The sequence below is a fragment of the Amphibalanus amphitrite genome, unplaced genomic scaffold (assembly GCF_019059575.1).
Source record: "Amphibalanus amphitrite isolate SeventyFive unplaced genomic scaffold, NRLGWU_Aamphi_draft 000939F_arrow, whole genome shotgun sequence".
Lineage (NCBI taxonomy): Eukaryota > Metazoa > Arthropoda > Thecostraca > Balanomorpha > Balanidae > Amphibalanus > Amphibalanus amphitrite.
Genome location: NW_024882433.1, coordinates 2501 through 22208, shown reverse-complemented (window position 1 = coordinate 22208; position 19708 = coordinate 2501). Strand labels below are relative to the sequence as shown.

The following is a 19708-nucleotide window of genomic DNA, read 5'->3' as shown; positions in this document are numbered from 1 at the left end:
CGGTCATAATGTTACGCGGCGGCACCAGCGTATTCATCGAGAGAATCGTTATGTCGAAAACATTGCTCCATTGACCACTGAACGACGGTTGTCCGCTCGCCGAAGCAGCCTGTACATACGACTCATGTTACTCTCTGTGATGCCTACATACCGACTGCCCTCAGAGCACAGTCTCTGTACTCAGACGATGTCCTAATTTGTAAACAGGATAAGGGTGATGACCTGTAACAACGAGCTGCCTGACCCAATCCTTATTCAAGTGGCTGGAAATTGAGGGTGACTTTTTGACGGGCTCATTCCGAGCTGTTTGACGCCGCATGACGAGGCGGGTTAGTGGCGCGGTGGTAGACTGGACAGACTGTTCCAGACTGTAGGGGCAGACTGTTCCAGTCTGAACAGACTGTATTGGTCTGGGTCTTTGCAGCGCATTAAGTACACGGCGAGAGAAGACGTATCCTTCCTTGAACAGTTTGGAAGCTGTTATCGTGTGATCCCGTGAAGTTGTAATTTTGCTTACAAATTGAAATCGATGCTGCCCTGCGTCTGACAGACCGACCACAATTAATCGCAACTCATTGCCATTTGTCATACATTTATTGCAACATAGCGTGATCAGTAACAATATTTGCACGAACTGCAGTGCACGTCATTAACTGCAGAATTGATGCACACACTCGTAAGACATTAAATACAGTTGCTGGACCTTAATAGCTGTTGGCTGGTCGGTAAATGTGAGAATATCCAGCCATGAACCATACCCACCCCTCACACCTTGCTCAATATTAGAGTTAGGACATGTCTGCCCCTCTTCTGCTAGGCCGCGTAACTGACTGTAAGCGCAGCCTAGTTACGCTCGCTCGACTCATGAGTCTGTCTGGAAGCAGCGAGGAGACACGATCCTGTCGCCCCTAGCCTCTCATGTTGTGCTGCTGCACCGCTCGCCTGAAACGGAGAAAATGCGTCAATTCAGTAATTCTAACAACCAAACATGGCGGCTGTACAAATGGTATTTTGCGATTTTTTTTTTATGCACAGACAGTATTTTGCGTTTTTTATAGTTGTCGCAAAAAGTCATTCCTCTGAGGTGAGTGTTTATAACGCTTATGATTAACGAGCGGCGAACCGAGGACACATTAGCTGTAAACACGCGAAAAAAAGAACGTGACCCGTTGAAAAGGAAACAGTCGCGGACATTAGGCAAACGGGAAATGTGTATTACATTTTGGTATTCGGGGATAATGTATAAGACCACTGTTCCGGCCAACCCTGACGGAGGTGTCAATTGTCATGTATAGAGCGACTCTAACCCTGACTCGATCGCTAGCAGGGGTACTCGTGGGGGACGGTACTCCATAACCTGAGCTATGGGACGGACTAATCTCGACGAAGGACGGTTACCTGATGGCTCGATATGAAGAAACACAGCTCCTGTTGGGCATCTGAGTAAGTTATCGTTGACACAATCAGCTTCCTTACCTGTCCTTTTCAAGACGGTGTTCTTGTCAGCCGGCTCGCGACTCCAGTACAATTCTGTGGAGAGATACTTGTTAGTTTTTACCGTGGCACTGTGGCAGTGTCTGGTCTGGACTAACGTGAGTCCGAGACTTTGATCACATTCAGGCCAAACCGGAGGCCCGAGACTGGAGGATCACATTTGTAGACAGCTGTGGATGGGTGGAATGCGTACTCACGATGCTGTGAACTCAGTACGGAATGTACTCACGATGCGGTGTACTCGGTGCGGAAGCCTCGCACGTCCACCGAATGATAGTTGTCGGCGACACACTCGTAAAAGCCCACGTCCATCGGCGTAGCGGGATCAATCTCCATCTTGGACTTGAACTTGCGCTTGCCGATCTGCCATTCGTGCACCTGTTGGAACGGACGAATCAGCAGCGTGACATTTCGAGCTACTTTATTTACAAATACGACTGGCGAGTGGCAGATGCAACGCGGAACTCAAACGTATTCCAATTGGCTTAATTTGCTCAATGGTCTGCTACCCTCTAAAACTGAGCCGTTTTCAGGAAATAGTGTACGGCATAGTTTTAGAATCGTCTATGCATCAGAGTTTATGTTTGTGTCCTTCGTTAATGCTATCAATGTCCGTTGTGGGTCTGCAATCCCAAGTCTATACATGTGCGCAGATATAATTTGTTATCTCATAACATGTGTGCAGATATAACTTGTTATCTCAGCTCGTCCAGCTCCAGCGTCCAGTTCCACTGTGCTGCCTGTGCCCACGTGTCCCGGCCGTGTGACCCACCTTGAAGAAGTTGTGCGCGTATAGCTCGATGCCGTCCTTGAACCAGGTGATTTGCGGTCGCGGGTTCCCCCGCGCTACGCAGATGAACACTATCTTCCGGCCTAACGTGTACTTGAGCTCGTAGTGCGACGACTGGGCAATCCGCACCTGGGTGTGGCACAAACATGTATGAAAACAGGCGTGCTAAAGGACCGCTATGATGATCGAACATCACGCAGATTTCCGTAAACAACAAACAAACAGGGACCGCCACGGTATTTTGGCGTATTATGCTACCAATAATCCCACTCGAGGGACTCATTTGGGCCGAAGATAATCGAATATAAATAATGCATATCTCATTTAGGGGAGAGTGGGGCAAAGCGGCCACCCTAACGCTTCTCACGATGCCAACGCTTGATTTTCAAACTTGGAAAGATTCTTTCTATACCAATGTGATCCCTAGTAAGTTGCCTTTTATTTCAACTGCGTTTTATTTCCAAAGGCGTTCACATATGAAAGATAGGGGAAGTTGGGGGAACGCCGAAGACTTTTTTTCTGACGCCCTGAGCACGCAAGGTAGACAACATAAGCTATTCTTGTTGGCGTCATTCGAGAGGCCAGTCTTTTGCCTTTCAAACATACCAGGCGCATTTGATGAATTCGCATACCGTTAAGCGCACAAACTAAAAATATCAAAGAAGTGACTTTTTCGGCGTTGCCCCGGACTGCGGGGAAAGCCGAAAATGGGAGAAATGATCTACGGGGAATGCCGACATTGATGTTTTGCCATTTTATCTCAAACTTTATCCAGAATTGATCAAAGCTGACACGCGTTTTAAGAGCTTGAGGACGCGGTGCACACTGGAAGTTATAATTGTGTGATATAATAAGAACATGCCAGGTAAATCATTCCTTATAGGTAACAGGCCGTTGTGTCGGTTGAAAGTGTAATTTGTGTGACTAAAAATACGCGTTGCTATTCTACAGCAGTAAAGTCCACGTAGCGTGCTTTTAACACGTGCGTAATCACACGTTTTCGGCATTACCCCAGCCTGCCATACTTTCATTTGCAGGCCCATAACTTTTCAACGTGCTGTATAAATTTCAAATAGGCAGCACACTTATGCAAAGACATGCTAAAGATTACTTGACCGAATTGGCCAGACAAACGGTAGCATAATGAGTAAGAAATGCAGCTTCAAAGGCGCATGTAGTACAAGGGAAACGTACCTTGAAAACGCTCTTGGCGCCCTCACAGTCGAAGTATTCCGAATGACGACTCGTAACAAACATGCGATAATTGTAGTCACTTAAGCTTCAGAGCATCACTGACAGGTGGCATCCATGTCTTACGGTTTTCGAAATATCTCGAATTTCGGCTTTGCCCCAACTCCGGCATTGCCCCAACTTCCCCTATTGACAAAACATTAAACCTATGCATATTGTTGCCCCATACCCTGGGGCAAAGCGGCCACCGGCGTCTTCTCAAGTCCCGATATGAGAAACAAAATAGTTGCTCGTGTACGACTAGTGTATTTGATGGTGACAAGGTTAATCGAGGATGGATGTTTACTTTATCATCTTCCACCTGTAGGTAAACAAAGAAAGGAGTTTTCATAAAAATAAACATTTAATTGCATTATTTGGCAACTCATGCAACTGAAACGTGGCCAAGATGAATGCATGACGACACATTTCAATATAAATAATGTTTTTTTATCCAGATGGAAGCAATTTATGGCCAATTGGGGGGTGGCCACTTTGCCCCGGCCACTTTGCCCCGCGCATACCGTCCGAGACAAAAATATTCCAGCTTAGCTATTAGTGGGGTAAAAAACATTAAAATTGGTAGAATACATGTATGATAACCATGCAATGCATGGACAAGAACGCTTATAAAAATTCCAAAACGGTTATGGCATAACATAACATTTAAAAATTGTAAACATAGTTGGTAATCTGGCAAGAAATGCTTTTCCGTGTTTCACAGAACAATGGTGATGGGCCTGAAACCCCGGTCTGGCTCATTCGAACGACCGTGAAGAGAAGTATAATTGGAAACCATAAATTGGAACTGACGCCAGCTATGAAGGGCTAAAACGATGGGTGGCCACTTTGCCCCGGGTGGCCGCTTTGCCCCACTCTCCCCTACATGAACATATGGTTGCCGACTGTTGGTCCTCGAATCTTGATGGAAGTTCAGAAGCGAGTGCGAGAGGGATGACAACTGAAAAACGCAGTTCCTCTCACCCCAACGCCAACGCTTGATGGTAATTATCGACCACGAACACAGCTCAAACGCACCACAGACCTTGTGCGGGTTGTGCGGCTTTCTGCGCCGGCTGCCCTCCAGCGGTTTGCCGAGCGTTGTGAACTCATTGCGGTGCTGCGGGTACTCGTGCTGCGTCTGCACCAGCCGCCACACGGAGCTCTTGCGCCACAGGTCCCTGCTGGGCAGGTGGAGGCTGCCGCCGGCCGGCGCTGGTCCGACCAGCAGCGCCGCCAGCACCACCACCAGCACCAGCACCACAGATAGGTGGTGACGCACCGCCTGCATGACCGACACTGAGCCGGCGCCGGCCGGCGGAGATGAGGGAGGAGGGTGAGCGCTGTGGCGCCTCACCGCGGCTGAGCTCATTGGCGCCTCATCGAGGTCGGGCTCATTGGCTGAGGGCTGAGGGGCGAGCTGAGTAGCGCCCAAACGCAGTCGGATCGGACATTCATGATCGTGAGAACGCGCGCGGGATGAGATGGGGTCAACCGAGAAAGTTAGACGGCTACAAAACTGAATAGTAGCCTCGTCCGTCTGTCCGTCTGTCCATCTGTCTGTCCGGTCTGCCCCTATTTACGGTCTGTCTGAGCCGTCTGTATGTCCGTCTGTCCCTCTGTACAGCCTGTCTGACTCTTGGTCTTTCTGTTTGGCAGAGGCATCTGGAACGTGCCGTACATCTCGGCCTGCTACCTGATCCGGCGGTCTGTGGTCGCCGACCCCAAGACGCGGCCCAACTTCATCAGCGGCCTGCTGGATGCCGACATGGCCTTCTGCGAGAACATGCGGAACGCGGTATGAACATTATACAGTTATACACCCACATTATGTGCTAAATCTTCACATTCAATGGTGTCTTGATACCGTAACCCCTGTCACACATGTATGTACCTAACCTCTGTTTCGTTGTTTCAGGACAAGTTTATGTACGTGTCGAACCGCGCCAACTTCGGCCACCTGTTGTCGGTGGACAGTTTCGAGACGAGTCACCTGTTCAACGAGATGTGGCAGATCACGGAGAACCGGTGGGACTGGGAGCAGCGCTACCTGCACGCCAACTACAGCCAGGCGCTCGACAAGGACTTCCAGAACGAGATGGTCAGTGCCGCCGCGATCACCGTGCCACTGCTTGTTCCACCTCTCCGATAACCCGCTGGTTATGTGTTTTCTCTGCGATAACCGCTGGTTTTGTGTTCCTCTCTCCGATAACTCGCTGTTTATCTGTTCCAACTCTGGCTGTGTATTTCCGTCTCCGCTAACCCTCTAGCGGTGTGTTCCTCTCCGATAACCCCCTGTTTCTGTGTTGCAGCCGTGCCCAGACGTGTTCTGGTTCCCGCTGGTCACCCCACGGTTCCGTGTTCCTCTCCGATAACCCTCTGGTTCTGTGTTCCAGCCGTGCCCGGACGTGTTCTGGTTCCCGCTGGTCACCCCGCGGTTCTATGCTTTTCTCCGATAACCCTCTGGTTCTGCGTTCCAGCCGTGCCCAGACGTGTTCTGGTTCCCGCTGGTCACCCCACGGTTCCGTGTTCCTCTCCGATAACCCTCTGGTTCTGTGTTCCAGCCGTGCCCGGACGTGTTCTGGTTCCCGCTGGTCACCCCGCGGTTCTGTCAGGAGCTGATTGACACCATGGAAGACTTCGGCGAGTGGTCATCAGGAACCAATGAGGTGAGTGTTTGGCCCGCCGGCCGGCCGGGGGACGCGGCTAAACACACTGTCCTCTGGAGTAAGTAGTAAGTACGGTAGGCCTGCTGACCGACTGACGACTGCGGTAGGCACTGGACGTGGACGTGGACGAGCGGGCAGTTGACATTGGCGTGCGCGGATGGCCTGACTGCCGGAGCATGGCTTGCGTATTGCAACTGTTCGCCTCGATGGCATATTAGGCATGATTGAAAGGTTTTGTGTTCGTTTGTGTGGAAGTTTTGACTCAACCACTCGGTACTAGAACACGGTCGGCTGAAGCTTTTTATTTACTAATGGGGTGGTAGATGTGCGTTGAAGGCAGTACCTACAAACTACAAGTGGCCTAAAGCAGTTTTTCAACATTTCAACTAATGTATGTGTCATGAACTATTTCTGGCATAAATCAACCATAATTCGTATTTGAAATGCTTTAAAAGCTTCTAAATTTATCAAAAATAATGAATATTGCTCGTTCCATTTGGAAGGAAATTCGCCGTCACCATTTTTATTGTTCCGGATCTTTTATTTTATAATTCGATGGTTAATAATTAGTAGTGAATATAACACAGGCGTTTCTTAGTCGGCAATGTCTTTGCCGTTTTTCTCATGCAAGGGCTCTCCATTATTCTAGTCGCCCCGTTTATTTGACCCATTGGGAAATTTGTGACATTTTCCGTCCCATTTCATTTCCCTGTTATTCACGAAAATAGTTTTCTAATAAATGGTATGTTGATTTCATTTATTGATATCAGTATAATCTTCAGCATGGCCTCCTATTCTTAGTTGATCGATGCTATCTACATACAAACTTGGCACATTTAACCTACTCCTTATGATTATACATGCCTACATATATACAACACGACGCGCGCTTTTTCCGCTAGCAGTGCCGTTTGGGCGTCTTTGTTTTCTCCGCCTTATTTTCTTGTTTTGTCTGGGACGTTGCTTTCCCCTGGACTGGCATGTTTTTCGACCGCGGCGAACTCACTAACGTTTGTGACGAGTGACGTGACGGAACGTGACGCTGACGGAGATCCGAGGTATGTACTGACGTTCCATAGCTCAGGTGACGGACTAAACGCTAACGTCACCGCCGGACTAGTTCGACCAGCATCCTCACAGACTGGTGACTGGGACTTATCTTCTCCACCGCCTGCTAACGCTTCTTTTCACTCTCTGTCTGCTGCTCGTGTTGATAAATCGTTCTATCAGACACTTAAAGCGGCATTCGTATGCTCGGAATGAAGTAGTTAGCCAGTAATCTAGTTATTGCTCACTGCTTGATATTTCATATTGGCCTCTGTACGTCTAGGCGATCGTAAAACACTTTGAAATAATTATGTCTTCCTGATAACCATCACTTATCAACCGATGAACCTTATTTAGACGTATCTTGAATTGAATGTCTCTTGAGCATACTGCTATACGTTCTAATTCCATTGAACCTCGCCTAATTTTTGGTTTAAATGCCCTTAAAGCCAAAGCTGTACACAGGTAGGAAGCTGCTCTCTTACTGAGCTGTCGTTTCTGTGTGGCGCTGTGACAGAGGTCTCGACAAACGCACGGGCTTGAAGGAAATGTGGACCGTTTCATGCTTGGCATTCAAACAAAGAACAAATTCCTGGAAAATCTTATTTTTGAGACGGTTTTGGACGCTTGCGAATTCAATTTTACCGTGGCGTTAATTCAACCCCTTGATTTAAGCATCTGTTTGAATTCCCTGGTTTAATTAAATGCGATTAATTTATTTTGGGCCACATTTTCCATACCCACCAGTCTGAGCACGGTGACCACTGATCAGCGTGAGTCTGGACCTCTGTCGGCGGCGCCGTGGGCCGCTGCGGTGACGGTGCTTCCCCTCTGTCTATCCCCTGTCTCTCCCTCTCTGCCCGCTCCCGGTGACAGCTATCTGTGGCCCCAGGACAAGCGGCTGGACGGTGGTTATGAGAACGTGCCCACCCGCGACATCCACATGAAGCAGATCGGCTTCGAGCGCGAGTGGCTGCTCATGCTGAAGGACTACGTGCGCCCGTTCCAAGAGAAGGTGTACGTCGGCTACTTCCATAATGTAGGTGCCTCCCGCCCTGTCTGACTTGACCAGCGTGTTGCAGGACTCGCGACTGGAGGGCGGCTATGAGTCAGTTCCGACCAGGGATATCCATATGAAGCAGATCGGCTTCGAGCAGGAGTGGCTACTCATGCTGCAGGATTATGTGTCGCCGCTGCAGGCGAAGGTGTTCGAGGGCTATGAGAGCCAGGTGAGGTCAAGTAAGACAGCGGAGCCAGAGACTAGTGATGGAGGATTGTGGTGGCGGCTCTGGTGACAGCCTGGTGACTTCTGGTGGTGCTCCAAGGTGGTGGTAGCGCTGGTGATGGCTGGTAGCATCTGGTGATGGTTACAGCAGCTGGCGACGGCTGGTGACGGTTGCAGGTGACAGCTGGTGGTGGAGGGGCTGAACATTCTGACGCCAGGCGCGCAGTCGGTTACCATCCGTCTGAGCGCCCCTAACATTGGCTATGGATTGGTGTTAGGAAATCTTTTATTCTTTTTAACATATTTTCTTTATTAGACCGTGCATTGCGCGCTGATTCGAACTAACATTGTTGACATGCTGATTTGAGCAGGTGGTGGTTTCACAGGGGATCTCTCTGAAATGGTGAAATAAAGAGCCACCAGTAGCAATCTTCATCAACAGGACGCGAATTAGTTGAGCATGCTTCCTCCATTCTGTATTTTATTCGAGTCAATTCGCAGCTGTCGTGGTTAATGCTACAACGCTACTGTCGTGGTTAATGCTACAACGCTACTGTCGTGGTTAATGCTACAACGCTACCACACCATCGAAGCTGCACTGGTGGTGGTAAATGTTGTATATTCGTAATGTACCCAACAGTGGTGGTGGGGATGGTGAATATAGGATGCACTGTGTGTTTTTCACTTACCACTGTTCATAGCGTTGCTTGTAAATTTAAAAAAGAGGATATGGTATAGATTATTACCATTTGATAAATGTAAATTTACATGTTGCACCGGTTTATGCGTCTCCTCACGTATGCGTCTCCTTTAGTCTTGCGGACTAAAGTTACAGCCAACTGCCAAGTACCTGTAGTAATTGTACACATGGTTTTCACCTGTCCATCGAGCGGCTAGCGTACAGTGGGCACTGGACTGTGATGGTTGCCATCTCAGCCTGTCTAAGTTATCCCCCTCGTGCCGCCGGACAGCCTCCGCGGGCGCTGATGAATTTCGTGGTGCGCTACCGTCCGGACGAGCAACCGTCGCTGCGTCCGCACCACGACTCCTCCACCTACACCATCAACGTGGCGCTCAACGAGCCGGGCAAGGACTATGAGGTCAGTGTCGGTAGAATGGTAAGCGATGGGATGGAGCGATTATGGTGGGAACTAAGGCGAGCCACTTGGAGGTACTGCAAGGGAGTCACTACGAAGATAATACTGGGAGCCCATCAGCTCGAATCAGCTCGGGCAGTCCCACTGCTAACACTTACATTTCTTGGTTACTGGAATGCTGTCTGCCCACCCTCTCTGCCTTTGGTAATGCCTGTCACGCGTTTTCCGTCCTGTCTCCGTGTCTTTCCATGTGCCTGTGACGGTTTTCTGTTGCTCTCGCAGGGCGGCGGGTGCCGGTTCCTGCGGTACGACTGCAAGGTGCTCCAGTCGCGGCCCGGATGGATGCTGATGCACCCCGGACGGCTCACCCACTTCCACGAGGGTCTGCCCACCACCAAGGGCACGCGCTACATCATGGTATCGTTCATTGACCCGTGAACGGATGGACGCCGGCCCGGTCTCCTGCCTGCTATAGGTAGCGGGACTGCATAGAGCAGCCACTCACAGGCGACCCGGCGGTCGGTCTAATCACTAGCGTCTTTTGTGCTGTCTAGCAGTCTCTTAAATGCCAAGGACTTTGTCGTTTTCTACGGCATTGGTGGTTCCGATGGCAATGCACGCTGGATATCAGTGAACTCTCGGCATTATACACAGTGATTGGCTGATGATCATGGAAAGCTGTCCAGAGGCCTGTTTCACTAATGCGGCCTGTTCTCAGATGTTGAGAATGCGCTCACAACTGAAGGTCACGTTTTTATAGTATGGTATTTTGCAATGAATATTTCCATTGCTGGCGTTGTTCATAACAATATCGTGTGGTTGTAAGTGGAATTTTATATGCATTTGATAGCGCTACGTTTGTAGATTTCCGCTCATTTTCCTGTCAGTAAATGTATGGAAATGTCAGCCACTTCATTTTTTTGTGCTTTTTGCAATTTAATGTGTTGAGATTATCTCGTTCGGCTGAGCTATGTCTCGTATCTGTTTCTCTGCGGAGTGTTTTACTCTGCCGTTTAGTGACCAGATGGCTGAGTTGTCCAGCTGTCTGGTTACTGCGAAACTCACAGTGAGCGGTCCCACTGCCAGTGCAACACTTAATTGTGGGACTCCAGTCCGCTGCTGCTGTCTTCCAATACATGCGCTCTGAGGTATCGGTTGTTTGGGGCTGTCGAGGTACCGGAGCCACTGCGCCGTGCTGAACTGAGCTGGTGTCACTGCGGTAAGTGATGACACAGAGGGCAATCGGATGGGCGGAGGAGTCCAATGGCGATTGGAGCATATTCACCGATATCGGTGAATGTGTGTAATATGTGGGTGGGGCGAAGAATTCCAGACCCTGGTCCATAGGTTAGTTGGTAACCGGGCGCACCTAGTTCTATCTTAGGTTGTCTTCTTCTGGACGACTTGCGCTGAACTCCAACCCATCAGACAGCCATTGGCTGGCTCGGATGTCGGAAATCTAACCCGCCTCTCTCCGTCTCACCCCGACTCTTATCCACGTCTGCAGAAGTCCAAGACGAACCGTCTGATCAAGTACGACCCGGTACCGACCGACGACATTCAGGTGGAGCAGGTGGGGTTCTACGACCAGTGGATGGCCTTCCTCTATCAGTACGTCACGCCGCTGCAGCAGAAGGTCTTCGAGGGGCACGTCAGAGAGGTGAGAGTGCGTTAGGACCGGAGACGATTGTAATGCTCGTAAGACCGGAGGATCCGAATCTCGAGATTCGGATGCTTATTAGACGCGGATATGACTCTTCAAGGGCCTGCAATCAACAGGAACATGTTCTAGCAATCCTGAGTTGGGGTAGTGAGTCGTTGGCTGTTAGGGCACCTTGGCCGATTCGTACTCCGGGTAGACAGGGTAGACGGTTCGTGCCGTTGAAGCTTGACTGTGTATGATGGGACGGAAAAGTCAGTTTTGGCCTGATAAGTGTCAGTCGGCCTTCTCCCGCTACTGACGGCCGCCCCTTCCCTCAGCCGCCGTACGCCGGCGCCAACTTCGTGGTGCGCTACCGCTGGGACGTGCAGGCGGCGCTGCGACCTCACTGCGACAGCTCCACCTACACCATCAACATCGCGCTCAACCAGCCCGGAAAGGACTACGAGGTCAGTGTCTGTCCTGATCCTTCCACCTGGTGTGACTATGCCTGCGGGCTGCGTTAGAGCTCTCATTAATCGCCACTTAAAGACCGCAGTCTCTTGTCCGCTCCGTTTGTATGAATCAAGTATGAACGTAGGATGTGTGCACTTGCAGTATATGTCACCACGTCACCATGAAGCGCATTGCGTTTGATGCCATACGCAATATGCATGCCAACGACCTGGACAACTGACCAGTGACCACTGACCTGCCACCCCCCCCCCCCCCACCTCTCAGGGCGGCGGCGTGCACTTCACGCGCTACAAGTGCTCGGTGACCGACTCACGGCTCGGCTGGGTGCTGATGCACCCTGGACGACTGACCCACCAGCACCAGGGACTGCCCACCACCAACGGCACCCGCTACATCATGGTGTCGTTCGTCGACCCGGACGTCTGATCGTCGAACGGTCGGATGAAGTGATGGTTCGTCGGAGGATCGGTCGGTCAGTCAGTCTGATGATCGGTTGGTTGGATTGCAGCTGCAACCTGTGAAGTATATGGGTGGTATAGTGTGATTGCGTGGTATTCGTGCTGTACGTACGTTCGCCATTGGCTGTCCTTCGCAGTGAGTTTGTTCCTGGAATAAGAGCGGTTCGTATGAGGCCATACGGTGAGATCAATGCACTTTTTAAGGAGACAGGTTTAGGTTCCCACACCAGATTGATACCAGCGTCTTTATCGTAATGCTTGTTTGGACAGATTGTGAAACGCTGTGAAGAGATCTTCATACTTACATGAGCTTTACATTTTTGAACAGGGTCATATTCTGACCTGCTGTCTTTGAGGAATGCATAGTTTTGTGTGGTATGTTTTTGGCTTGACACGTAGTGTGGTAGTCGCTTACGAGTATATGTAGCTGCTGTTAGTCGGTTTTGCTTTCGGCAAGGGGTGCTGTGGTTCGGGCGCTGACTAGGACGGCGGGTGTTGTACGTTGTAACGCGGACGCGAGACTGTGCCGTCTTTCTTTTCTGAGACAACTGTGTGTATAGCATGTAAGTTTACAAAGTGCCTTCACAGATCCTTGCGAATGATCTGTATGTTGGGTACGGATCTGATATTTACAACGGTGTGGACATAGACCCAACGTCCGGCCCGGAACACGCGAGCCGTCGTGTGAAGTGGATGACGAATCTCAGCAGCCCCTGTTCTGATCGAACCGACCTTTTCAGCGAGAGATGATCGGCGATGTAGGTGATCTCGAGGCCATAAACAGTCCGTGGCCAGGCGGCTTAGGTCTGTAATCGCTGTCGGGCCAATGTGCGTACGAGCTTCTATGGAAGGCAACGGCAGAAAGACAAACATGCTTTATTTACGCCATTGATGCAGTATGAACAAACTGTCTTTTGTTGTAGCAATACACTCCATATAAAGAGCTCGAGTATCTAAACTGGACCAAATACGTCCCCAAGCTGTGAGATTCTGCGGCGCTGTGGGCCATCCGCGCCCTCCCGAGATGTCGCCTTATGCCACCGGTAGATACAATGTCATCCAATCACAGCGCCAAACAGCTCATGGGCCCCTTTCTCCCCACCAGAGCACTGGACAAGGAGAAAGGTAGGATTGTCATGTGCGCGCAGTAATAATGAATACATACAAAGCATTACATATTTAACCCTCGCATGTGTAGGGGGGGGGGTCGGATGGACCCCCCCCCCATGGTTTTTCGCGAATAACTCGCGTAAAAAGCGGCCGATCGCGACGAAACTTTCAGTACCCTCGCATTGATCAATTTTACACCTACCCTGAAAATTTCATGACCCTGACCCAAATGACCTTTGACCTGTGACCTCTTTTCCGAGACCATGTTTGGCCGGAATCGCGATTTCGCGTATGTCGGCTCGCACTAGCCGCGTGTTTGCAAGCTTTTCGTGGTTTCAAACGTTCAAACATGTGATTTGATGTTACTCCCGTGTGTGTCAAGGTCACCTGAAGGTCAGGTCAGGTCATTGACCTTTGGTGACCTCGGGTGACCTCGGGTCACTTTTTCGAGTTTTACATGTTTCTAGGCTAGTTTTTGGAGCTGAATTCGAATTTAGCAACCATTTGAACATTTACGAAGTAGTTTTGGTGACTTCGTAACATGTTACGAAGCTGTCAGAGGCGGTTGACACGTACTACGAATACCCGTCACGACGCCTACTGGTTGACCTGACCTGACCTGACCCGACCTGGTCTAAATGCTTCAAGACATCATCTGTGATCAAAACTAACACGATATTCGTGATCAGCACCCCGAAAAACCCCTTAGCAGCCACACTTTACGACTTTCTAACAGGTCCCGATTTTCCCGACTTTGGGTCATTGACCTGACCTGGAAGGTCAACCAATGACCTAGGACCTTAAAATTGGGTATCATCGGCTTCCTCTCGTCACGGGCAGCACGCTCGTTTTTTTCCGCGAAGCTCTAGCTCGATCAGGGGCCAAACGGCAAGGGGGGGGTCCAACCGACCCCCCCCCCCCCCTACGCATTAGAAGCTGGCAAACGCCGCACACATGCGAGGGTTAAGCGACCATTGCATGACATGCACATAATTCACTCGCGGTGAATAGTAAGCTCATTGCAGCACCCCGATTATACATGTGTCGAATATGGCATTCAAAGGAACTCATCCCGCATTCGACTTGCTTCACGCTGACCAGATGCAACAACCAACGTAAGGTGGGATAGGCTATCTCTCAACTGACACAGCCTCGGATCAGCACCGACAATAGGTCCGGGGGCACTCATGGGACGCCGCACACCGCCGTTCCATACCCTACTCGCCAAAGGTCCCCGCTGACTGACCGGTGACTTGAGAGGGACATTCCAGGGCCAAGAGCGCCCGCCGGCCCCTCAGGCCATACGCATAATCTCTGCGCGCACCACGTCGGCGCGCTGCACGTTGTGGCAGCGCAGCAGGGCGGCGCCGTGCTGGTCGGCGCGCTCGGCCAGCACCAGCCGCAGCTGGTCGGGTGGCACCGTGCTGGCCAGGTGGTCCAGCAGGGCGGCCAGCGCGCCCTGCTGGCCGCCGTCCGGCTCGGCCGACTGATGGGCGGCCGACAGAGCCTGCACGGCCGTCCGCCAGTCGGACGGGCTCTTACACCGCTCCTGGCGAGCGGAGATGGAACACGGTCAGCGATATGGGGAACAAGAGATTCACCATTCTCATTTCGAAAACAGGTGATCAGGTGAAAGAAGGCTTTCACAAGAACTGCAACAAGGACTGCCAAAAGCACCACTTCCGATTTCAAATTCACAAGTTTCATGGGGAGGCTTAGCAAAAGCGTAGCCGTGAGAAAGTCATCTGGGAGCCCTAAACATTCAATTCCAACATTCCAAGGGTTAATTTATGGACATCACCCCACCACCTAACCCTTCCCTGGCTTCTAACCTCACCCACTGTCCCCTCACCTTGGCGTGTTCGAGCGCCGCCTCGGGGTACTTTTCAGCCAGCAGCGCGGCGGCGTCAGCCAGCTCGGAGCAGAGAGCCAGCAGCGCGTCGTGGCCCACCGCCGACGGGTGGGCCGAGAGGAACTCTCGGATGTGTCGCCGGTCCTCGGCAGACGGCAGGTCCGAGCACAACAGCGACTGGAGGCACAGGCAGTAAGGGACAGAGGCCATCAGCCGCTTCACTGTGCTGAGATCGCTGAGCGACAAGCCACTCACCAAGCAACATTTTAATTTGCAGTCCTATTTATATGCCTTCCTCTGCCAACAAATCCCAGCATATTTCTTCATAAAATTAACCCCTCAGCATTGAAAGATCGAGTTCATGCTGGGTCCAGGGTAGAGCGGGCAACCAGCACGTCTCTGCTCAGGTCACAGCGCCCCTCACCTGCAGCATGACGAGGTCGACCAGTCGCGGGTCAGCCTCCATATCTGCCAGGATCTGGGCCGGCGCGCGGCCCGCGAACGGCGGCACCAGATTCAGCCAGCCGGCGCGCGGCCCGTACAGCGCGCCCAGCCGGTGCCGCTCCAGGGCCGGACCGGTGGCCGGCGCCGCGCCCGCCGGCGGGAACGCGCCCACCGTGCCGCCCAGGTACATCCTGACGAGTAGGGTGACCGCCTGGCCGGCGCGCTGCGGCCTCCCGCCCGCCTGCAGGTGCCGCTCCAGTACATCCCGCAGAAGGAGCTCGTAGCGGAGCGCGGCGCGCCGGTCGCTGGTGTCGGCCGCCTCCAGCAGCAGGCCGGTCAGCTCGGCCAGCGGCGGCCGGCCGGCGGCCGCCAGCGTCGCCAGTCCAGCCGCCAGCAGGTCGGGCCGGCCGTCGGCCAGCAGCTCGGCCAGCTCGGTGAGCCGGCGCCGGCCGCCGCCCTCTGCCACCAGCAGGTGCGGACAGCCGGCCGGCAGCGCCTCCTCAGAGAGCGGCTCCAGCAGCGGCGCGCGCCGCTCGGCTGTGCCGCCCCCGGTGCGCGCCAGAAGCAGCAGCGCCGCTAGCCGGGCCGCCTGCGCGGCCGGCTCGCTCAGCTCCGTCTCCTCCAGGAGCTGTTCGAGCGCCTCGAGCGGGGGCTCGGCGCGGAACTCCACCAGCGGCCCGGCGGCCAGCAGCACACCGGCCAGCGCGTCCGGCGCGCGGAAACTCAGCACCGACAGCGCCTGGTTGGCAGTCTGGTAGGAGAGCGGCGGCCCGTCGGCGGCCGACAGTGCGCTGCTCAGGTAGCTCTCCAGACCGGGCGCCTCGGCACACTGGGTCAGGACGTCCTCGACAGAGGCGGCGGCCAGCTGGAGCCAGGGCGCCGCGCGCGGCCAGTCCTGCTCACTGGACGACCTGTGTCAGGGCGACAGGATCCGGCCAGGTCAGAGGGTAATTTACCACAGGCATGGATATTGGATAGCTTTAAATAATTATCAATAGACATATACCGACAAAGACCTGCCACGGGCTCAAGGCAGACGGGCGGAGAAGTACCGTTCCAGTTAGCCGATGGCTCATTAGAAAACTTCCCAGCCAAGGCTCAACTAGTCTCTCAAATAGTTGTGTGAACTGAATATCTACCAGCCCGGCCCATTGATTCTCATACGAGCCCCCCCCCCCGCGCCCGTACCTCAGCAGGTAGTATCCGACGTTGGCCGCTGAGCTGTTGTACTCAGTAATGAGCCGGTCGGAAGGTGGCCGACCGAGCTGCCATCTGACGGCCGGTCGCAGGACCATGTGCGCCTCCTCCAGCAGCGCCTGACACATGGCCGGGGCGTGGTGGCCGTGTGTGCCGCCCAGCCGCGCACACTCGGCGTACAGCTCCTCCGGCGGCGGCAGCCGCAGTAGGTAGAGAGTGGCTGAGTCGCTGCCACACACACACACACACACAATCAGGAAACATCGAACAATTTCGCAGCACCATCCTGGTCTTATCAGAGTTCGGTCCAGTCCAGTCCCTCACTTGTCTCCAGTTCGTCCCGATCCGTGCTATCCCCAGCTTGGTCTACCATGTCTCTAGTCACGCCCTATATCGTCAACCCGGTTCCCTCATTTATGCCCGGCCCACTGCGTTTCCAGGCACACACCCCACCCGTCTCCCGTGCGGTCCAACTCACCTATCCTCTGGCCCAGAAGCGGCCAGAACCAGCACGCCATCTCCGACACACATGTGAGTGACATTGACGAACGGCCGGATCCCGAGCAGGAACCCTGCCTCGGCCGGGTCGGGGCACGGCTCCGTCGGCCGCTCCAGACGACTCAGGCGCCGCGTGTCGCGCACGGTGTAGCTCTCTGGAAAGGAGAGAATGGTGTGATTGTGGGCGGTATGGGGTGGTACAGGATGGTGGGACAAAAAGGCACAGAAGAAAACTGGTTCAATCGAATGGCAGGACCCATGAGCCGAACATGGACGAGGTGAAGTGAGGCTAGGATGCTTTGTTTAGAATTTACCGTAATATTGAGCTTATGTCTAGTTTAAACTTTAAAATCTAGGAGATCAGGTTTTCCTCAGCGCCACTGAGACCGAAGGTTGGGAGGGGTAGGGGCACAATTATCGACAAGACATAAAAAACGCAGTAACAGACTGTATATCAATTCGTAGAACATTGCCAAACAGATGTGGGAGCGTTGGCACAGCGCGCCAACTGCTACCAGCTGACGACATCGGTCAGAGTCGCAGGGCGGTTCCTCTGAACAAACCACGCGATATGACGCGGCTGATACAAGTATTTACACTGACGAGAGCGTTTCCGTGACGGGAAGACACTGATGATAACATCCAAACGAGGTCGGGGCTACACAGCTGGCCCGAGGTCAATGAAATTTAGTTCCCGTCCACAAATTTGACCGGGCTATCGAACGCCGTTTGAATTTTACAGATCCGTCCAGTAGTTTCAGAGATACGAGGGATGCCCCCCCCCCTCACCGCGCGGAAGGTGGCTGGGAGGCCCACCGCCTGCCGGGTTAAAAGTTGACATATCATCCGTCATTGACAGTCAATCTGTGCGTACGCTAAACAATGACTTTTAAATTATCTCGTATGGAAAATAAAGAAACATTTTTTTTCAATTTTTTTTAACACATAGTTTTTCGATTAGCTAGATGGAGCTGGACGTCAGGGCTTGCGCACCAATCTCTACTTAGGGCGGACACCCAGTTCCCACAGCCCAACTCACTCACCGAGGCCAATGTGTGTGTGACGGCACAGCCCCACTCACTCACTCACTCACTCACTCACTCACTCACTCACTCACTCACTCACTCACTCACTCACTCACTCACTCGCTCACTCACTCACCAAGGCCTGTGTGTGTAACGGCGTGCAGCATATGCGCCTCCCGGGCGGCCAGCAGTAGCGGAGACGTATACGAGTGGCTGCCCACGAGGGCGGCGTAGGCGGGCGGGTCGTCGGCCGGTCGCAGCGGCGCCACCAGGTACAGCCGGCCCTCGTGGGAGGACGAGAAGAACACGGAGACGGCGGAGAGCAGGCCGCGCTCGGCAGAGTGCAGACCGCCGGCGTCGCCCGACTCTGAGACACGGTAGGGACAGCACACGGGTCACAGGGGAGCATACAACCCGTATGGAAGGCATATACGTATGTTGCACGTCAGTACGGCAAAAACTGGTCATTGACCACATGCATTTCCATTCGTTCCACTAGAAAGGTAAGGGCAACTGAGCACCTGAAAAAAACTGAGTTCCCTAATCAATTTTAATCAGAGACGTAAGAACATTTGCGATTTTCCATACCCCACGTAATTACTTTAATTCACTTGGCTAAAAATAGTTTTGCTCCCAAGCCAGCCAGCACTCCGCACGTCCCGGCCTACCTTCAACCAGTCACCCCTCCCGGCAGCGCACCTCTCTGTCCGTTGGTGAGGCCGGTCTCGGCGCGCTGGTAGAACGGTGTGAGGCACAGCGCGCCGCCCACCAGGCTCTCGCCGTCGGGCTCTCGCCAGTAGAGCAGCGACTCGGCGCTGAGCTGGGGCCGGCCGGCGGGTACCAGCAGGCGCGGCGCCGGGCCGGCGTCAGCGGCAGTCGGCAGCGGCCGGTGGAGCGCCGGGAGGGTCAGACGAGCGGCCGGCAGCGCCGGGTCCCAGGTCATCATCTGAGGGAACAGCACTCAGGTTCACAGCATGATGGGGGCTGAGGACCCAAGTCATCATCTGGGGATCAAGCGTAGCATAGGTCGCAGCAATGAACACGGCTTGCAGCTAGAGCGGGACCCAGATCCGGCCACAGCGGAGCTGGCCAGTGGCCAGTCTGGTCCAAGCTCACTACCTAAGAGAGCAGCCACCCACGCCACAGAAAGACTATGGGCTTGGCCGGTATTCCAGCCACTACGGACGTAGGATCTCGATATTTCCTTAATTACAGCGGGGAGGATTGGGGCTGATCGTTCCCCACCGACCTGCAGATCGTCCTCCTCCAGGTCCTCTTCCCCGTCCTCCTCGGCAGGCTCCTCGGTCCTCCGTCGCTCGGAGCCGGACGCTCCGCCCGCCGTCTCGGCGCGCAGCCTTAGCAGCTGGAGTCGGTCGGCGCCGGCACACAGCAGCAGCTCCTCACACAGCGCGAGCTCGGTGACCTCGAACGGCAGCTCCAGCTGCACCACCTCCTC

At 53.3% G+C, this 19708-nt stretch overlaps 3 protein-coding genes across 7 annotated transcripts in view; 1 reads left to right on the top strand and 2 right to left on the bottom strand.

The window, feature by feature from the left end:
* The window catches only part of LOC122368327 (procollagen-lysine,2-oxoglutarate 5-dioxygenase 1-like), a 28145-nt gene extending 15076 nt beyond the window's left edge, over positions 1-13069 (top strand). Inside the window, exons 9-14 of one of the 4 annotated variants that reach the window (XR_006254216.1) lie at positions 5174-5312; positions 5433-5615; positions 6079-6183; positions 8123-8459; positions 9427-9555; positions 9835-10703. Coding sequence is in view for 3 of the 4 variants with exons in the window: in XM_043342158.1 (XP_043198093.1) it covers positions 5174-5312; positions 5433-5615; positions 6079-6183; positions 11060-11212; positions 11533-11661; positions 11933-12094 (871 nt within the window). In the remaining variant the exon portion in view is untranslated. Of the gene's footprint in view, positions 1-5173; positions 5313-5432; positions 5616-6078; positions 6184-8122; positions 8460-9426; positions 9556-9834; positions 10704-11059; positions 11213-11532; positions 11662-11932 lie in introns of those variants that run through there. The other 3 variants (XM_043342158.1, XM_043342160.1, XM_043342159.1) reach the window with 3 other exon arrangements.
* Positions 580-4816, bottom strand: LOC122368328 (immunoglobulin domain-containing protein oig-4-like). Of its 2 annotated transcripts, XM_043342162.1 has the most exons (5): positions 4560-4816; positions 2267-2413; positions 1724-1872; positions 1477-1530; positions 580-942 (listed from the first exon to the last, which is right to left on the bottom strand). In XM_043342162.1, exons 1-4 carry the CDS (start codon positions 4803-4805, stop codon positions 1503-1505), a joined length of 570 nt encoding a protein of 189 aa, XP_043198097.1. In that variant the 5' UTR covers positions 4806-4816; the 3' UTR covers positions 580-942; positions 1477-1502. The 2 variants fall into 2 exon arrangements, with proteins under 2 accessions (XP_043198097.1, XP_043198096.1); XM_043342161.1 differs by lacking the exon at positions 1477-1530.
* A 1014-nt stretch (positions 13070-14083) lies between the features above and the next one.
* On the bottom strand, positions 14084-19195 carry LOC122368320. Its single transcript, XM_043342146.1, has 8 exons — positions 18952-19195; positions 18389-18619; positions 17208-17382; positions 16721-16957; positions 15999-16443; positions 15513-15953; positions 15089-15265; positions 14084-14785 (listed from the first exon to the last, which is right to left on the bottom strand). Exons 1-8 carry the CDS (start codon positions 19193-19195, stop codon positions 14531-14533), a joined length of 2205 nt encoding a protein of 734 aa, XP_043198081.1. The 3' UTR covers positions 14084-14530.
* Positions 19196-19708: the final 513 nt, after the last annotated feature.

Excerpts from the sequence above, each read along its gene's own strand:
- LOC122368328 (XM_043342161.1), bottom strand. The coding sequence starts at position 4,805 with ATGCAGGCGGTGCGTCACCACCTATCTGTGGTGCTGGTGCTGGTGGTG. Across the intron at positions 2,414-4,559 it reads AGCCGCACAACCCGCACAAG|GTGCGGATTGCCCAGTCGTC; the intron begins GTCTGTGGTGCG and ends TGCCACACCCAG. Across the intron at positions 1,873-2,266 it reads ACGCGCACAACTTCTTCAAG|GTGCACGAATGGCAGATCGG; the intron begins GTGGGTCACACG and ends CCGTTCCAACAG.
- LOC122368320 (XM_043342146.1), bottom strand. The coding sequence starts at position 19,195 with ATGACCTGGGACCCGGCGCTGCCGGCCGCTCGTCTGACCCTCCCGGCG. Across the intron at positions 16,958-17,207 it reads GCTTCTGGGCCAGAGGATAG|CGACTCAGCCACTCTCTACC; the intron begins GTGAGTTGGACC and ends TGTGTGTGGCAG. Across the intron at positions 15,954-15,998 it reads CCGGCTGTCCGCACCTGCTG|CTGCTGGCCGACGGCCGGCC; the intron begins GTGGCAGAGGGC and ends GAGCTGGCCGAG.